This window comes from Cygnus atratus, chromosome 13 (assembly GCF_013377495.2).
Source record: "Cygnus atratus isolate AKBS03 ecotype Queensland, Australia chromosome 13, CAtr_DNAZoo_HiC_assembly, whole genome shotgun sequence".
NCBI lineage: Eukaryota > Metazoa > Chordata > Aves > Anseriformes > Anatidae > Cygnus > Cygnus atratus.
Genome location: NC_066374.1, coordinates 18450020 through 18470537, shown reverse-complemented (window position 1 = coordinate 18470537; position 20518 = coordinate 18450020). Strand labels below are relative to the sequence as shown.

General features: G+C 36.1%; 1 protein-coding gene across 1 annotated transcript in view; it reads right to left on the bottom strand.

The window, feature by feature from the left end:
• Window positions 1–11617: 11617 nt before the first annotated feature.
• The window catches only part of CHM (CHM Rab escort protein), a 63443-nt gene continuing 54542 nt past the window's right edge, over window positions 11618–20518 (bottom strand). Inside the window, exons 14-15 of the mRNA XM_035541159.2 lie at window positions 18758–18924; window positions 11618–13738 (exon numbers count right to left, since the gene is read on the bottom strand). Of these exons, the coding sequence (XP_035397052.1) occupies window positions 13535–13738; window positions 18758–18924 (371 nt within the window). The 3' untranslated portion in view covers window positions 11618–13534. The remainder of the gene's footprint in view (window positions 13739–18757; window positions 18925–20518) is intronic.

The following is a 20518-nucleotide window of genomic DNA, read 5'->3' as shown; positions in this document are numbered from 1 at the left end:
AACAAAAAAAAGTTCTAAAAATTATATGTAATGTTGGCGAGAAGAATAAGCAATGTTCAGAACGACAGTGCTTACATGCTGAAGCCTGCATAATGTGATAGTGTTGAGAAGGCACTATGTGCATTCATATATCGAATGCACACATTCAATAACATCACACCAAGAAGAGGGAGAAGACCTATCGTTAGTAATTTATTTAGTCCATAGGGCTGCTTAGTCATGACCTTGGCACTGAGGAGAATTCAGTGTCGATTGTAATCACTATGTATTTTCATTTTAAAGTTATTTTAAACAGTTAAGAAGGAGACAACAAAGAGAAAACATGTGGAAGCTTATTACTGAGTGAACTGATGCTATGTAACGCTGAAGAGCAGCTGTCATATGGTATCTTTTACTGACACATACAGAAGATAGCTGTGGATGACATTTAGCAGTGCATGAAATGCCAGAATCACAACAGAAAAATGACTTCCACAGATGTCAATCAGTTACTGCCTCTTCAAGTTTCTATTTTCGAGTTTTTAATGTACATTTTCATCTTACACTAAATATCAAGTATTGCTCTATAGCTGCAACATGCATGCTCCTTTCATGCTGCAAAGTGTCAACAGGAGACAAAAGCTCCCAAACAGTGACAAAAACATGTCTCTTCATGAGTAATTCTTTAAGCATTTAAGCACCAAAAAAAAAAAAAAAAAAAAAAAGATACCTTGAGAGTTCGTTCAGATCTATGACAGAAAAAGAACTGAGTATATACATGCAAGCCCTTGCTTATGATCGACAACAGGACCGCTAACAGGCTTTACCTCATTTTTTCAGTAATTCACACTCCTATCACATGCTGCTTAAAGAACAAAACTGAAATTCCCAGAACCTTACTGCAGAAGAACGGTGTCCTTGTTCATACACTTGCCACACAACTTGGAGGAGTGGCTGTATTTCTCTCCTTGCCACAGCTTTTCTGAAGTGTGAGAACAGCTTAGTATTTCCCCCCTAAAAATAATTAAACATTCGTGTAGAAGTAAACACTACAGCTGGTCATATTAAAAAATCACGAAACTTTCTACCTTGGAGAACGTTTACCATACTAGCTTCACACATGCTTCCATCTAGGCATTAACATCAATGGTAACAGAAAGCACTTGAATAAAACATACTAAGGACTTCTCCTTAACGGAGAAATGCTAGACCACCACACAAATTACTCTAGAAATAAAGGTATAGAGTTAACTCATCTCTAATTTTAGCTTGAAGGAAAAAATGGGAGTGATGCTTTAATCTGGGGTCTGCCACATGAACCTTCCATGGCCTTAGGGAAATCAATTAACTTCAACTTGTTTTTGCCAGTTCTAAAACAGATAATAAAAATCACCCATTATATCAAGAGAAAGATCAGAAAAATGATAAAGACAGATAAGTAGTATAATTATCATTATTAATCTCACAGAATGAAAAGGGAATACTTCATGAACAAAAATGAAAGGAGTTATTTCCTTTGAGAAAAGAAGTCAAAGCACACCAGCAACAACGTGCAACGCAGAATGCAACACAGGAGTATTTTTTTCCCATTAGACAGCACAATAAAATTTACATTTAGTTTAGTTAATATATTGTATGCAGTCGCATAATTGTGCTAAAACAGTTTAGTAATCTTGTAAGTCAGTTTTAAAAGGGTATTCAAAGCTCAGAATAACGCATGAAAGAAAAACAGAAAAAAGACAAATTGGATTACAGTGCTGTAATTACAGTAGAAAGAATGAAAACACCCAGAGCATGTAGGAATGGAAGGGTGTTGAAAGGAAGTTGTACAAAGCCTAAAAGAATTAAGTAGCTACCAGGGGTAAGAGGAGGAAAGCAACGCAAAACTCCCCAGTCACTGTTGTTGACATTAATGAAGCACTCAAAAAGTGTGTCCAAAGAGCCAAACAAGACCCCACCTCCCTCCCAGTTGCCAGCACAACCCACCACCATCTATATGGGCTAGAGTCTGTAAAACAGACAGCCACATGTAGACATGAAAGGCTGTGGGTGGAAAATGAATAGCTGTAGTAAAAGGAATTCTACTTTGACTGTATTAAGTCTCAGTCGATGGTAGGGCCTCCAAGACACCAGCTCTCTAATTCAATCTTTTGTGTCCCTCAGTCTCCCAGTTTGAGATCTCTTCATACAATTAGAGGTCATCCATACAACTAGAGGTCCTTGAAGTATATCCAAGGCTGGGAGGGGACATTTCTAAGAAGTGTGTGGGAATAGGGCAAGAAAAAAGCAAAGTAAAGATGTTTAAAGGAAGAGTGAATATATCAGGCCAAATGACACTGAAAAGATTGTAGCTAGACAATGCTTGAGCAAGAACAGAGGCTAATGGGATTTATTAATCCAGTATGTTGCCTTTCCTATTGGGATCTAGGATGGGAGTGCCTAAAGGCTGGAAGTGGTAGTATGGCTCAGCACTCTCTTTGCTCTTGGTCTGAATTCTGTGTTCAAACATACATTAAAAGCATACGTGAATAATAAACTAAGGTGTCCTCTTCCCTTATTGGGATTTCTTTCCCTTTTGAATCAAAGAAAAGAAAAAAAACCACACAACCAATATACATGAAAACACAGCAGCTTGTCAAGCCTTTTGCTTTTTTTTTTTCCCCCCCTCTTTCAGCAAAGGACTTCTCCCATCCCTTCTTTTGCTCACAGGCATATGAAAAATCTAACACAGCCACTATTAATAAGGCTTAGTTTTTGTTGAGTATATAGCAAGTGGTGGAGTGGTCAAGAAGCAAATGCAGTCTGGTTAGAACATGTAGAGAAATTAAACATTTTAATCCAATACTATGCATTAGTTTCAGATAAATGTGTTTTGATGATTTTGAGTTATTGCTTTCAAAACAAAGCATGTTGTTGAAAAGACGCTGTAGAAAACATGCTTTACATTGAAAGGCTTTGCAAAACCATATAATCAGCAAAAACTGAGAAATTTGGCCTCTGTTTGCTTTCCTTCCGTTCCTCATAGTTATTACTGCCTCATTATACAGTCATTTGTACAATGTTTTGGCAGACATTTACTATTGCATAAATTAAAGTCACTGAATCTAGTTCTGCCTACAGGTCTTTATGAAAATACCAGCAACATTTTTATTTGAATGTCAAAGTTTGTCAACCATTAAACTGATTGATTTTTCATTATGCAATTCAATAGAAGAAGCAATCTCCAGTCTGTATGCAACATTACTCTGAGAAAAATATGCATCTTTGAAAAATCCTTCCTGCTTATTCTTTAAAAAAAAAAAGTCTCTTCACAAAGGAACTACATTTTAAGGCTGGCTTCATACATTTTATTAATATACTAGCAACAGATATGATGCTGTAATTCAATTCGGTGAAAAAGAATGAATTCATCTGTAGTAATCCAAAAGTTCCAGTAAGCCTTCAGAAACCTTTCCATGTGGCTTTATAAGAAAAATATCTATCGATTTCAATAAGTTTAAGCCCTGCAGTGTGAGGCTACTGTAGCCTCCATAACAGCACCTAGACTCAATGCTGTAAAGAAAGCTCCTTCAGAGAACGATGCAGTATGAACTTTCCTGGAGGAACAGCACAACACTGAGGAGACTTCAAGTTTAGACAACATCTTTCTCAGCTATTTAGTTTAGAGTTGCCTTTTCAAAATAACCAAGGACGGCAGCCACAGAAGATTCTAGAAGAAACTCAAAACTTACCTCAGATTCCTCCAAAACTCCAAAAAATGCCTAGATTTATGTCCAGAGTTGCATTCAGTTTTCCCTGTGCAGAAGATCTGGTCAAGGCTGGTTCACCACTCCCGCTCCCGAGGAGCTGAAAGCAGCAAGCACAGGCCAAACGCTGAGGCCTAACGGCTTGGTCCGCATGGCAGCTCGGCCCGCTATCCGTGGTCAGAGGCGAGGCCGCTACGTAGCAACTGCAAAGCTCCGAGAGATTCAGAAGAGCCACACAACCAGAAAGAGGCCTCCTCTAGTGCCATCCTGTGCTGCACTTCCCCACAAATTTTGTTTACGTTATATTCTCTCAAGATGGAAGTGACACAGTGAAGTGTAATCACGTAGGAAGAAGAGGGATTATTTCTCCCTTGGGAGTAACCGAGTATGTACAGGAGAAAGAGTATACCTCACAAGGGCTACCTTCTCCCTCACTGCCAAGTCATGCCAGTCCAGGCCTCCTGCTGCTGGCACCACAACCCAGGCCAGTGAGGTGACAGTCCACTGGCAGTGTTGGCCTCCACCTCCATCTGGTGAGCACCTGCCGTCAGCCTCACTGGGGACACACCACAGCCTCCCCACAAGTCCTCCATGCCCTTAAAGGATGAGCTATTTTATCACCTCCCACCAAGAACACCCTATGTATATGTAATGGAGGCAGGGAACCAGCAGTACCAGCAGGACGAGCAGAAATGTATTTTCCTTAACTTCTATTGCTTCCAATTTATTACTCGAGTATTATTCATTGGCCTGGCATCATTAAACAACCTCCTAGATCATCTGTTTGACTCAAAGATTAAAGAGTGTAGAGCACACAATGAAAAGTTTAATTAAAACCGAGATGTTACAGAGTGTAGAAATAGAGTCCAACAGGAAAGCATAATTCAAGCTGTAAAATGGTGAATTAAATCCGAATGCACATGGTATGATCACTGTATGCATACACTGTATTTACAGGTTAAGTACAAAAGAGCATCAGGTGAAATACTATGCAAAATAGGGCAATAACATAATTTTATTAGGAGTTCTTTGAAGTATAATTTATTCAGAAATTTGTGCTTATTGATTTTTGTTAGTGGTATCCCATTGCTTTTATTTAAAAACCTTCCTAGAACAGGAGATCATTTACGCCAATTAGATACTATAAATGCTTAGAAATAGGCTGGATAAGAAGAAATCCACAGAATTCATTGTCCATACTAAAGAGATGACACGGGGTACAAAATTCAGCAAATATTTTGCACTTTGTAACCACATCCATATATGCGGTAAGAAACTGAAAAATGCTGTGTAATTATCTGGGTTATAAGCAGTACCATAGAACAAAATGAAGATAAAAAATTCTGATTCCTTAAAGTTAGTGTTTTAACACTAAATAGTCTTCAAGCAGGACAGTATTTCAAACTTCAGATCTCAGTTTTCTGAGATTACTGCTTAATTCAGACGATTTTTCTTTTTCAAAGGAAAGAATGAGTTAGGCTCTATACAAAAGTAAAAAAAAAAATTAAAATATATATGTTTAGCGTGTATAGTGGCATTTTTCAGATTCACTGGACTACTGACAACCAAACAAAGCTAACATCAGGTTAGAGTAAATTTAATATTATTTGTCATTTAATAGCACAGTCAAAAGCACTTTAGTTCAAACAAATTATGGCTTTCATTATGTCTATAAATAGGCAACCTACTGAATTATCACATAGAATGTTAATGACATTAGCATTAAGTCCTAATTAAACAAAGAAACAATATGCATTACAATCTGCCAGCAAAATATGGGCAAGCAAAAGTATTTCGAAAAAGTATCACTTTACATTATTAATCGTAAATAAAGTTTGTGCTCATTGGTGAAATCTTATTTGCGAAACACAGATAATGTCACACTGATGGCTACCAAAAAAAATCTGCTATTCCATCATTTAATAGTTATATTTTTCTATTGGAAAATTATTGCGTCTCTACTCAGTATTACTGATATCCATTTTTACAGTTACCATTAACACTGTTCCTTTTCCTTCTAAAAGGCATATATTACTTTTATATTTTACTGACCTCTCAAAAAGCTTCAGAAAATATCTGTCACCATTTTACATCTTTTTACTATGACATTAAAGGGAAATTACTCAACCAAGTTCATTCAAGAAGCCAGTGCCAGAGCCAAGAAAAGAACCCATTTCCCTTGAATCCCAAGTTGGTACATTATTCACTGCTTGGTGCTACTCTTATTTGAGTATTGCTTTGTGCCCACTTTTACTTGTGCATGTATTTTCTGACATCATTTCAGAGATGACACTGGAATAGACCATCTGAAGAGATCTGATGTCAATCAAGATTTTAAATGTATACTCTATGCAGTGTGCATTTCAAGTGACATCTTGGAAGAGCCAAAAATGTACTTAAAATATAAGTGAGAGGGCTATTAGCTTTTATTGGACTTACATCTTCATTTTAGATTCAGACTGGGAGGCTGGAAAATAACCTAACGTCTCCTGGCTTAAAACTTCTACGGAAAGAAAATGCAGGCATAAATGTACAAGTGTCACCAAAGCAAGTAATTTTACAAAGACTGCCTTAATAGATTTTATTTTGTTTTTCATAATAGCATTTTATATCTTAAAAATATATGAAAGAAAATGAATATGTCATTTTTAAAATTAAGTTTTGTGTATTATTTCAGCATCCAAATATGGAGCAGGAAAAATACTTGCAACTTAAGCTGCAGTAATAATCATATAGTAGATTATCTCTGAATAATCTAAAGATTAAAAATTATTCACTGAACGTACTTAGCTAGGGCTTACACAAGTTTCTGAATAGGAAAAAAGACTGAATTTACTGGATAATTTATTCACAACAAAGAACTCAACCATGACTAGCAGTGATTTTCACGCTACTGAGAAGTTCCCAGAGCAGAGAAATGTTTTGTTACATTGGTCTGACAGCTGGTCTCTCATCATGATTAAATGGCTTTCCCTTGGGTGAGCTCCAAAAATATGCTTGGGTTTGAAACAGAGCAGATTCAAAATTCCACACTGGCCATTACAAAGTTTCTTACCAGCGTGGTCTAAAACATAGCACAGGGATGTTTTAATTAATTAATTAAGAGAGAAGAATCCTTTAAGCTATACTTTTCTAGATCTCAAGTTTCTAGGATGATGTTAGCCAGTAATGAAACACTTGCTCCTCAGCCTGGCCATTCAACTCAGAATACCAGCTTACCAGCAACCACCACATTGGTTTTGTGGCTTCTAACCTAGGCTTTGAAATATCAAAAAATTGCAGACAAGGATGTTATTATCCTAATGTTTTATCATTGTGCTGCTTTAGACTTGTTAACGTAACAGCCTCAGGATCAATACAACAATCACTTTCAATGGAGAACCATTTCTTGGTCCAGCTCTGTGCTTAAAGCAAAAAAAAAGAGGAATGAGATAAAGCTACCAATATTCAAATAGAGAATGATCTTCCTGAAGTTGAAGCAACTAAAAAGCAGCCATACAAACTGAAGCCACATTTGTTAGCCACAAATGGTGATTGCTATCATGCAGTAACACCTCAGAAAAGAAGCAACTCTGTTTAAAAAGACAGATGGAGTGTCCACAGCCTTTGGCATGCCCCACTTACTGAAGTGTTAACTGTGAAGAATAGTGGAACAGCACTAAAGCTGTCTCCAGAGACCCAGATGTACTATCAGCTAGAGGGTATCACTTCAGAAGGAAGTAGGAGATCCTGAAAATTTGTACCTAAAAATGTGGATGTTCTGAGATTTCCTAAAAATCTGCATTATCCATGCTAACAGCACAACTTGTTTGCAACACACCTCTTGTGGTAATCAAAAGATTAGACTGCCACTAAAAGTATTTAAAAATGCTTAAACGTTTTAGAGTAAAAAACAAAAACAATCCAAAATCCTGACAGTTAATAGGAAAAACTAAATTCAGATGAAGACAGTATACTACTGAATTCTATATATTTGCCAGATTAAAAAACAAACAAACAAACTTGCAACACTCTCAAAGAAGCTTCTCCCTAAAACTGAGAAGTTTTATGTAGATAAAACTGCCACTTGAGCAGCATTATATACACTGGGAGTCAGCCATTGTCTACCCAACCATTGTTTACTCAAATACATCTGGGGCTTGATATACATTCAGGTTGATACCTTTCATCTTTTTTGTCAATGTATGCAAGTAGTGTAAAATATATTGTCTGTTAGAATTGTGACAGGAGGAGTATTTTCTATTAAAGTCTCCTCTGATCAGAACTCCCATGCAGTCAACAAATGCATCTTCCTGATACTTCACTGTCAACTTTCTAAATCTCAAATGTCATTGAGATTTACAACATTCCTGCCTGGCTCCCCATCCAGACTTTGAAGAACCAGTCACTGCTATGAACAGAAACTGGCAGCCTGTAAATAAAAATAATGGTGGAATTGCTAATAAGCTCTATTTACACCAAAAGTAATTTTTTTGGTTGGCAAGTGGCTGACATGATGGATTCCACGTGGTTGACCACTTCCTACTACTTACCTCTGCAGCTCCAAGTATCCACCTACAGTAACTTTTGTCACATCAAAAAAGTTACACTTGAAATCATACACAACTAAGTTAAGGTTTCCATCTGAGTATTGAAGTAATCTTACTACTAAAGTGGGTTGCAATAAATGAACATTTAAGGTAAGTGTCTCAAACTTGCAGTGTTACTTTTAAATCTTACCAAAGATACTTCATGGTCCTACTTACCTGAGGAATGCAAGCGACTCCACCTCCACTACCACTCTTCCAGATTTTTGACAGTTTGGGTAATAGCAAGTAATTCTAACTTTTGAACATTGCATAGCGGTTGATTTCTGCAAAGGTTTAAATGATAAGCTTTATGAGTTAATCACTTTGCCATAGTAGTGCTATATGTATATATACATACAAACACGCAGTGATAATACTATTTGAAAAAAATCTGCTAAGAATTGTATGCACACAAAAAAAATCAATTAAGTTTTAAGATGTGACTTCAGTAACTTGCTCCCTTACTTAGAAATTTAGCAACTGCTCTTATCATATAGGAATAGTATTCATAAACTCAAAACACTTATATTTTATGAACTTCAGCTGCCAGAACAGCTGATCTGGAATTAAACAAATAAACAGAAAGTCACAGAATCCTAAGGAAAAATAAAAAAGACCATCAACAGCAGATAGCCCACCAGAATCTGCAGAGTTTATTGATAATTAATGAGTGAACAGAACATTCATTATGGCAGAAAAGCCAGGAGAGATGTCTGAATTAATATTCAAAGCAATGGAGCAGTAGAGGGTAGTTCCGACACCAGAATTTACTTTATAAGGTGATGAGCTGGAACTTTTCCTTAAGGGAGGTTTTATTCATTTTTCAAGGAAGTTGCTTTACGATTACCACTGAGCAAAGTCTAATTTCCCTGTCATGCAAATTGATAAAAACTATTGTAAAGAAAGTAGATACAAACGATCACAATATTGTGAAAAAGTTAACAAGGCTTTCATAGCGAAAAGCTGTGCCTCAAAAATCCCCAACAGTTTTTGAGGAGTCTAATTTGATGGCTGAAGAATAGGCAGGCTATGGTGATGCTAGCCCTCCCTGGAACTTCCAACGTGATCCCTCAGAAACTCTTGAAAAACATCAAACCTAACCATCAGAGAAAAATGTAGCTACTATTGATTGACAGCTAGTAAAAAAAAGATAGGATTTGTCTCAAATCTGTGTTGCTGAATATATTCAAGAATGATTTTAAGAAAAGGGATGAGAAAGTTTGCTGTTGCTAAAAAATTATGTCAGAGCGAAAACCTAAAATGTACTGCAGAGGCTTATACAGAAGACCTACAACAGTGACTGATCAACAAAATGCACAAAAAAAGATAGACAAATATAACCACAAGTAGACAAAACATAATACTCTCAGTTGTACTGTAAACTCCTCAGTGCATGAGCTGGTATTACTCCATTTATATGGTATTCATGGCTACTTGTTGCCTCATTCCCAAAAGCACATGCAGTGCCGTCCCCACCCACCCTTACACCCCCAGGGTACATCAACAGCAAATGGTGCAGAAATCTCAGAAATTGTGTAGAAATCTCAAACAGCAGAAAGAGAAAGTAAAAGTGCAAGACAGCTGATCTCAGAGCACAAAGGGTATGACAGTGCCCCCATGTTATCCTCCCCCTTCCACTACAACAATCCTATTTTAGCTATTTGCATCTGTTCACTTCTTCCTTCTTTCTACCACGCGTGGAAAATGGGCAGTTCACATTTTCCCACTCATAGCCTGGAAAAATGTTGAGGACAGTCATTTTATCCTTTCATCAGCTGAGATTATAGATTTTAAGCGATCCAGTCTCTTATTGTGTGAAAACAGTATTTTAATACTTCCTACTTGTCATTAATCAATAGATTACTAGCAAATTGAACTTGAAATTAAGCTGTTGCAACTCACATTGCTGATGTACACAGATTTGGAGGGGAAAGAGAGGGGTGTAAAATACAATGAAGGACAAAGCAAGAGGAACCATGCAACCTCCTGAGTACAAAAAAATGAAACCAGATGATACCAGACATCAATGATACCGGAGCTACATAAAGTGCTATAGGATTGTTACAGGAACTTGGACAAGATTAGCAAGTGTATGGAAAATATTAAATCACAATATTAAAATAAATAAATAAATTCCACAAGTCCTCTTCAGAGCATTTCAGTGAGACATCAAAAGGCAAGCTGGCATGTGCCCCACTCTTCACATTTCCACACAAGAGCTGATAGTGCCTCATTTCTGAATCAGCAAGTCTAACATGAAGATTTTTTTTCCAGGGGTCAATTTTCCCATTGATGCAAGGAGGATTTACACATGCAAGTCCCATTAACATTAATAGGAGTTACCTACATAAATCCCCCTGCAATGATAGGAGAAAAGACCCCATAGCCTGCAAGGATCTAAGTTCTAATGATTACCTGTCAAATGGCCCTAAGCATCATCATCGCTAGAAAAAGCAGACGTAGCAGCTTCATGGCTGAAAATACTTCCAAAGGAAGGGTAACTAATTGCAGTCATACAGATAAGGCAATGCAATACCAGAAGGGAAAGTGGCATAAAACTGTTTGAATATTAAGGGTTAATTCAATTAACCAAGTTAAAAAGAAAATACTCATTAAAAAAGGAATTCAAACATATCAAAGCACTCCTTCAAAAAAAAAAAAAGGTGTGAATATTGTATGAGCTCCAAGGTGCTTGAAGGATAATACAGCTACTTGTTTAAAAATTCAATTAACCTTATCTTTCTTTAACTTGATTTATTAATAATCCCACAGATAAATTGCCAGTTTTTAAAAAGTCATGTTATCTTTTGAATACATCCTGTATGACAAGCCTTAAAAACTACTTCAAATAAGCCTAACCCTCACTTTGTATGCTTAAATCATTTAAAGCAGGAACAAAATGCAGTTCAATGCATGATTTCCGTAAAATAAAAGATCAACAGCCTTATCTACTGCTATTGCAAGTAAGCTATTGGGTACTCAAGTACCATAGGAAAAGCATTTTATGTTTCCATTTGCCATATGAACAAGACATGAAAAACATTTTTTAAGCAATCAATGTAGTGTGAAGTCATAGCCTACAACTTGTAGATTATTCTGTTTTATCTAAAATCACATTTGCAGGATTATCAAATGTTGCTTCATATGGACATGAAGCCTTACACAAACTACTTGCTATCTTATGTAAACATAATGTCACACATATTAAACTTCAATCTTATTACAGATGTCAACATGCTGAAGGTGAAGAACAGAATTATCAGAAAGTCTCCGCTAACAAATGAACTGCTTTTCTTGATTAATTGAAAGAAAACACACAAAAATGCACTTGCAAGCAAACCTTTAATTTTCATTGATGATTTCCTTGCAAACATAGAAGACGAAAAATTCAACTATGATCCCCATTACTGAAAGACGAACAGGTACTATGTCCTCCGCTTAGTTCTTTTACAGATTTGCAGATGGTTAAATACAATTACCAGATACTCATGCTTTCCAATAGGCACGAAATTACAGCTAAACAAAGTCTGCTTAATACTATAAATATATATAACTGCTCAACCACAAGCATCCACGAGTAACTGTTGTTTAATATTGGAAACATTTCAACGACATTTTTCTAAGGACTTTGGGATTATACACACAATGGTGCCTATCCAACAGACAAAGAATGTAAGCACCAATAAATTCATTTCTGAATTGCAAACTGGACAATGTATTATGATGCAAGACAAAATGAAGTTAACCGTATCAGTCATGCTGTAAAAAAATAAATAAATTAACCTTTATGGCACAAAGCCATTTTAAAGGCAGGAACATGCACTGCAAAACTGTACAGAAGTTTGGTTGTGTCAAGTCCAGACAGTGCTGAATATTCATAATTTTATGGCATTTTTATTTACATACAGTATTTAAGTACTGCTAGAACTGTAACTAAGTTCACGTACAAGTTTAAAGCTCATCAAAATTCACTGATCTCTATATTTAGACACACTGTTGATATGTTGGGTGTACATTTTAAGGTAAATCCTAAAGTAAATGCTAAGTACTTTTCATCATCTAATTTGAAGAATTGTTCAGAAGAAATGCAAGTCTATCCTGGTCATTTACAACAGCGTTCTCATTTTGTAATTCTTCATACAAACTAAACTTATAAATAGTTCAATAAATTTTACTGTATAAATGTTTTATGATTACCATTACAAAACGCATCATGTACACCAATCACACTAGTTTTAATCCTATTAACTGGGATCAATATAAACCTTCAGAATTCTAAATTGAACCTTCTTCTCAGCATGGAAAACCTCAATCATCATCTAAACTTCTCAGACACCATACTTGCAAAAAAAATAATTATTGGCTTATTAGAGGTCCAACGTTGCAAAAAATCCAAGGAAACGTGACAACAGTTATGTTTAGTATATGATTTTTGGTTTTGTTAGGAAGTCTAGCATTAAGCTTAAACTGTGCTATTTTCCTGACTACAGTAAATTAAGTTACTGGTAAAAAAAAAATGTCTGATCACGCAACTGTTAAATCTTATTAAAAAAAAAAAACAAAACCATAAAACATTCTGAATGTAAAACAGTTTCCTGTGAAGAACACTCATTGGATACTTCCTTCTAAATTATGGCATCAGCTTCAAAACCATACAAGATTTTTTTCACGATACAAATTAAATGATGTCTTTTGTATTCTAAAGCCATCCCAGAGCTGTTAATACTATTGCCTTTAGGTTACATTCCTAAAAAGCACTCTGAAGGACAGATGATGAAGTGTACATACAACTGTTTTATTAGCATAGACACAATGACTTTCAGTAGAAATGTCATACTTTGAAACAGATGATGGTCTTCTGACTGGTAAGCAAAATTGCATGTTATTTACATCAGTTTTGACTTGCCTGTTTAAAAGATGTCTTTCCAAGATGTAAACCAAAACCAAACTCTCTCACAAATGAGTCAATTTTAACATTTTAAATTCAAATGTTTTGTTCTATTATATTTATTTATTTATTTTTAAGCTTTAAATACCCCTGGATCTGGTGGACCTATGACTTTATTTAGAAATATCTTAGCTATGAATGAAACTATTTGAATAAGAAACATTATTCAAGCTAAGGAAATAAGGCAATCACAAATAGTAGTTATGGGCTTTTTAAACCTCTTTTTCTTATCCTTCCTCTCTAAAATTTTCATTTCTTTCAACTGCCTTGTCTACAAAGAGAAGAGAGCTAATTCATTCTTCACTATGTTCTTTAACAGCAGTACTACCTCTGCTACTGCTTTCCTCAGGGGAGGGTTCAGGTTTTGTCTCTGGTGAATTACTGAGTCCAGACTCTTCTGATGCAATCTCATCTTCATCATAAATAATATCTTCTGGATTTGGCGGTGGTGGGCAAAATTCCTCTGTAGGAAACATTTCTTGGAAAATAGTTTCAGCCTATTAAGAAAAATAAACACAAAATAAACTTCACTTTGAAATGTAATACCTTACAGCAGTATTTCGTAGATATTTAAGATTAACATCTGTTCTTTCAGATCAATATTGATTTAATACTTTGGCCTTTTGTAAACACATAGGAATTGCCAGACCTTCTTGCAGTTCTCCAAAAAAATCTTTTCCACTACAAAAATCTTTTTCCACTACTACAAAAATATCTCTAGCTCCAGTCTAGCATGAAGAGCTGTATGGGAAGGATCTTGCCATGTCAGGTAAGAGCCAGCTCCAGGTAACACACAAAGCGACCCGCTGCTGCCCAGAGCTGAGCCACTGAGCATCACTGGTTGTGCCTCTGAGAGCAGATTTAGGAAAGGAAAAAAACTGCTGTGTGCAGCAGCTGGAAGAGAGGAGCGAGAAGCAGCCCTGCAGCCCCCGGAGCAGTGCAGCAGGAGGGCAGGAGGTGCTCCAGGCACGGAGCAGCAGTTCCTGAGGCCCGTGGTGGAGCTGGCTGTCCCCTGGGACCCCACACTGGAGCAGGGGCAGAGAGTGACCGTGAAGGAGCAGCGGGGATGAAGCGTTACGGACCGACTGCAGACCCCAGGGGAGGTAGAAGAGGGTGGATGGGATAAAGGTGTTTTTAGTTTTGCTTTTAGTTCTCATAGCTTTAGTCTGTTAGTGGTAGATTACATTACTTTCCCTTACACTGACTCTGTTTTGCCCATGACGGTAACTGGCGAGTGGTCTCCCCATCCTTATTTCAACCTATGAGCTTTTTTCATCAACTTTTCTCTCCCTGGTGCTGAGCTCCCTACTGGTGTTAAACCACCACAACGTCCATAAAGGTTTTCTTTTCCAAGCCCCTAAGCTTCCATGGCAAATGGAGACAACTGACACAGATCCCGGTTATGTTCTGGGTTTCTTCAGAGTGAAAGGAATATTGCCGCTCAATTTTGTCTATTTAGGAAACTTATGCCCTGAGGATGACCCATGATAAGAGCTCCCACGTAGGAAAGAATACAGTTCACCTTTGTATTGATATTTTTACCAGACACTACACTGAAAAAGCTGACAGTAGGGTCAGTTAATGCCAACTGCAAAGGCTGATTACATGATGCGGATTCCTGGACAAGGGGGAATTGTTTTCAGATTAATACATCATTGAGCATGTACCAAACAGCTTTCTGTGATAAACCTCACTGCGCACCAGCAGTGGATTTGTATCACCTGCACATGGATGTAGGGCTCCATTATTAACTGCTCAAATGACCTTGTCTACTCTCGGTTCAATTTAATTTTTCACTCTGCTTCCTAAATTTCACTTTTCCTTACCCATTTAAAATCATTTTAAAACTATTTATATTAGTATATGAAGAAATATATATATATAAATCTATTACCTACTGCAAAAAGATGAGTCTGTAATTTCAAAACCCTGACTAATAAGTAAGTCTGGAGGACAAGGGGATGGAACTATCCTACAAAAGGTTTACAAGCTAAGTTGTTGAAGGTAAGAAAAAGACTTTTGATTTCAAGTTTGCACTTGCCCTTGACATTCCAAAAACATACTTGAATTACTGTATGTAATAGAATACGGATGAAGAAAAGTGCCATATTTTGCACTAAACATATGAAAAAATAGAACAAACACTCCATGCTGCATTTCTGAACAATTTTTCAGCCTCCAATTAGGCAGTGACCAAAAACAGTCAAGTAATTATGAGGTTGAACATGGAAAGAAATTCTCAGTATCTTATCTATGTAGGACATCATGACATTGATTATAATTGAACAATTTAATGGTATAGCGTGCTTTCAGGTCTAACAATTTTTTAAGTTAACCTTACACAGCTGAAGTCATGCAGAATAACCAATAATAATTTAACATCTCCTTCATTACAGCACATTGATATTTATTGTAATTAAGTTAGTAACTACTAAATATTGAAGCAACAATTTAAGTGTACCAGAGCTGTACCAAGTGTGTATGTTTGAATTAAGCATTAAGACATAAGCATGCAAAGCATTTGCAATTAGATATTCTAATTTATAACTGTTAAACTACTTAAAGTTGAACAAAACTATGCTTTGTTGTTACTATGTTTTGATGGCACATAGAGTAATTGTATGGGCTTTCGTAGCAACATTTACAGAGAACACTACCAAACTAACAGAGCTTGGAAATACAGCACACTTTAAAAACTATGAAATCCTTCCAGATAAAGAAAAAAAAAAGGAAACAGGTTAAAGCACAAATATTGGCATGACATCGTAATGCTTTCTTATAAACATGAAGATGCCTCAAATCTGAAATAACTCAGGGAACACTGCATACTAATTCAGTACGTGATAATTCATGTCAGGTTGTAGAGAGCAAAAAATAGAAAACTGGAAGCAATCTGGAAGAAATCTGTACGTACAGAATTTGAAGGAATCATAAACAGGACTTTACACTTGATTAAGCCTATCCTCAGGGCAAATAAATGCAGACATTAAAATTTTAATCAATATTATACTAGAATTTAGAAAACTAAAAATAAAACAAGAATTAAGTCATCTGTATACTGAGATAATCAGCTGTTAAGTTGTGATACCTCACCTTCTAAGTAAAGTATCACCAATACAATCAAAGAGCATAACAGAGGAATTAGAAATACTAATGGTAATGAAAACATAAATCATAGGAATTATCACTAAAACAGTAAGCAGAATTGATTAGAGAACTTATATTCAATTTTCCAAGCAATCCCAAGAGTAATACACAGGTTTTTTTTTGTTTTGTTTTTTTTTTTTTTAGTTATTAATAGCTTTCTCATCCATGAATTTGTAATTATCTCACGTTTAGAGATTTTCAGCCGTTGCTAGGAAGATAAAAGAGATTTGGGAGTAGAGGGCACACCAACTTACATTTGTTTTCTCCAATTGTCTGGAAAGTACCTGTACACTAATTGGGAAGGGTGTGTCCTAACTTTGAGTTCTGCTTTATTTTCAGCCCAGTCCCTATTTGGTCCTCACATACACTCCATGTTGGTTTTTTTCTTCATGACTTTTAATTATAAACATGTTTACACTAAAATATTTTTCACTCTAAATAGTGACCATGAATTTCGAAATTCAAAACAGGTTAAAAAAATGTAACTCCTACTCGTTCTGAAAACCACTGTCAGGCTCCTTCAATTGCTTCTCCTCTGAGATATGTCCAGTTAACATCTACCTCACTGATTGCCAACAGATTTCACATGAAGGCAAACTACAGTACTTAGATTGTGTACATACAGCTTGATCTATAATACCACTCCTCACCCATTGGTAATAATAGGACCTCTTAATGCAGACAAAACAAAGCTGAATACTAGAAAGGGTGGCTGTCTGAATTAGAAATAGGCCGTTTTAAAACAAATTTAAACAGCTTTTAACTTGCAGTGTTTCAAGCAACTGTTGAAAAAGTCTCTTTAAAAAAAGAATTCATTTCCAATTTTAAACTGCTACCATAATAATTGTCTTGCATTATTTTTTGTCTTGACAATCCTTTTGTCCTATCGGGAAGCAAATGGTTTCCTAGTAAAGGAAAATGAAGGGTACTATTAGCCCTTAATTACACTGTTCTGACCCTACACTTCAGGCTATGTCAGCCTTTACATTTTAAACTCTTATTTTAAGAGGTTTATGACTTACTCATAAAAAATCTTGCAACTAGTTAGAAGATGGGATGCACATTCTCTGAAGAGGGCCATTAAAAAAAACAGCTTTAAAAATGAGTAGTGCCAGTTAATCCTACAAAGATGTAAAATTGTTCTCATACATTAGGTTTGAAAGTACCTTGACATCGCAGTGACTGCTGTGGTACATTTGCCTAAGAATTTATACCTTACTTATCAAAGCACACCTTTGAATGGAAGAGCAAAGGAGAAGCATTCCTGTACTCTTCTTGTGTTGAACAAGTCATAAACTGCATATTCTCAAGATCTTGTTGTCTTCTGCTCAATAGTAGTGGGGAAGGCACAAAGAGATATTTAATGTGCAGTTCCTTGACAATTTCTATATAACTACACTTGATGATCTGGTGTTCCTGAGTACTCTGTCTACTTCCAAAAGAGAAGGCAGCTACTTCAGCACTTCTCCATTTACTCTTTGCCTAGGGAGCTTCTTCACTTGCTCTTTCAGAGCACTTGTACCGTGTCTCAAAGTGAGTACTGGTCTGTTATGCCTACTACCAGGCAAGTTGCAAGTTGGTCTCAGTTCAGGATTCCACTTAGCTGGAACTACATACATAGACACTGAGAACTTAAAGTCAAAACTGAATGTGATTTGGTGCCAAATACTACCTCAAGATGATGAGTTGAGTGAAATTCCCCTCAATGACTTCAGAGACACAATTACACCATAAATTTTTAATGCACTGGTACTAAAGCAAAGGGAAGGTAAGCTTAACAGGTAGCTTAACAAGCGAGACTAGTAATTATGTTGGTTTTTTTTCCCCCTTTTTTTTTTCTTCCAATACGTTTTGGGTTTGTGGCTGTCTCCTGCAGGTACTGCACTACTTTGACACTTTTTCCAAGATGAACGGTAGACAGGCTGTTCTGATCGACCTTCAATTTATACTGTTTCTCTACTAATTTATCTCTTCTTTAACCTTACAGACAAAAGACTATACATTTTGGGGAGTTATCTTCTGTACTTCTGAATTGACAGTTTTTCCTTTCTACAGTGTTAAAGGAACCATTCCCCCAACATCATCATTTTCAGGTACTGCTGCCTTATAAATGCCCTTTACCTTTTCAGATTAACCACCTACTACTCCTAATGTTACTACACTAACTGTCCTTTTCTGAAGTTTCTTCCATTCTCAATTCCACTGACATTCACTTTGCTTGTTAAGTAAGAATTTTGTGTGTCCAACTGTGAAGCTTTATAGCTGTATTAGTATTGATTACCTACCATAAAGCAGAATAACCCAGAACAAAAGCATGGACTGTATTTAAACCTGAAATTCTGCAACCAAAAAAAATTGGTCTGACTAACCTGTTTGACAGCACAGTCATTTCCTAAAGCAGAGTCTGGGCCAGAACAGACATACACATTTGAGGGTAAGCTGCTGTACGAATTTCTGTCGATTCCTGAAGAATCTCTCATGTTGAAGTATACTGCCCAGAAGACTCTGGGTTTTTCCAATTCTTCATTTTCAGTCTCTAGAAAGATTAAAAAAAAAAAGTGTTTCCCATAATCAATGTTTATATGTAATAAAATAAAAACATAATCTAGCATACTAGAAGTCAATTTATTAACAGGAAATTACGTTAATAAACATGTATTTTCAAATTATTTAATTAATTTTACTTTCCATTCCTTTCTGAGGTACTCTTTCATCATAATTCTGTTTTCCATAATTATGTAAACTCTACTTATTCTGTACATGGTATGCCACAGAAGAATGCCTTATCACATAAAGAAAGAGTACCAAGAAACTCGGGTCTAAATTTAACCACTTTTCACTTTGTGTTATCTAGTTTACTCAGGAAAGACTCCATGTGCGTATGATGGGTTAAATAAGTCCTCCATGGGTCGAACCAACTCAGAACTGCATTCCGTATGCAAAGACTTTTTTTTTTCATGCGTACTTTTTCCCCCCTCATTTAATAGTTTATCTTCGTATGGGAACTCCTTCCACAATGGACCTTTGTATGCTTCAAAGGTTGGGCGTCTTCAAGCCAATATAAGGAGACTCGACAAGGCTCATGGCTTAAATCAAAGGCATTGTTTAAGGAAAAAAAAAAAAAAAGTAATATCACCCCACTCTCCCTTACTAACTGTAGATAAAGAATTAGCTAAAAACAGAGACATGCTATTTGAGGTAAGTAGTATGTAAAATCCCTATACTTTGGAAACACTGCTGAATGGAAATAATTGGTTAATTTACCTACACTTGTTGAGGTGTATTGTAACACAGTACAAGTCATTACAAACACAAATGACCATTAGCTACATTGTGCTTGTTCATCATTTATATATTCTTGTAGTTACTTTGCACATTGATATAATCCCTCTCACATAGGCAAAGAAAAGCTCGGAAGATGAAGGTCACTTTTTAACAGTGCAGAATGCAATGGAGGAATACACAACATAGATTCTGAGCTTAATAGATACTATTTGTTTGGCATATTTGCTGTCCCCTTTTTGGTATTTTAGCTCCTCTAAAATAAATGAAGCCTGTAAAAGACCTTGTGAGATTTACTTCTTTCCAAGGAAGAAACTACTAGGTAACGACATTCAAAACAGTATTTTAAAACAGTTGAATTAGAAAAAAAAGAGATAAATCTATGCTATTTCTTCAGTATCTTTTTATAACTGTCAAATACTTTAAAAAATAGGTGCTAACCATCTTGAACAATTTGAAATATAAATTAAATTCATCAGCCTGTGAAAGTCTGAGCCTTAATACAGGGCAAGATGCTCTTTAATATATTTAAAAGTTCACATTGCTCATAAAAGTTACTTCTTCCTCATTTAGGCAGGAAAATGAATGGAGTCCTCTTCTCCAGGTGACTTTGCCTCTTTGACCTGCCATGGCCCAGTGCTCACTTTATCTGGTGATTCATTTTCAATAACTCCAACAGTATTTGTTCTGACATTTTAATTAAAATACGACCACTACCTCATCCTGATGATAAAAAGGCCTATGTGTCAGTGAAAACTAGCTTTTCAGTGCCTCAGTGCACCTGAGGACCCCTATGATCACGGAGTTTCTACAGAAGAATTTCAGTCAGGTTCTAAACAATATATCAT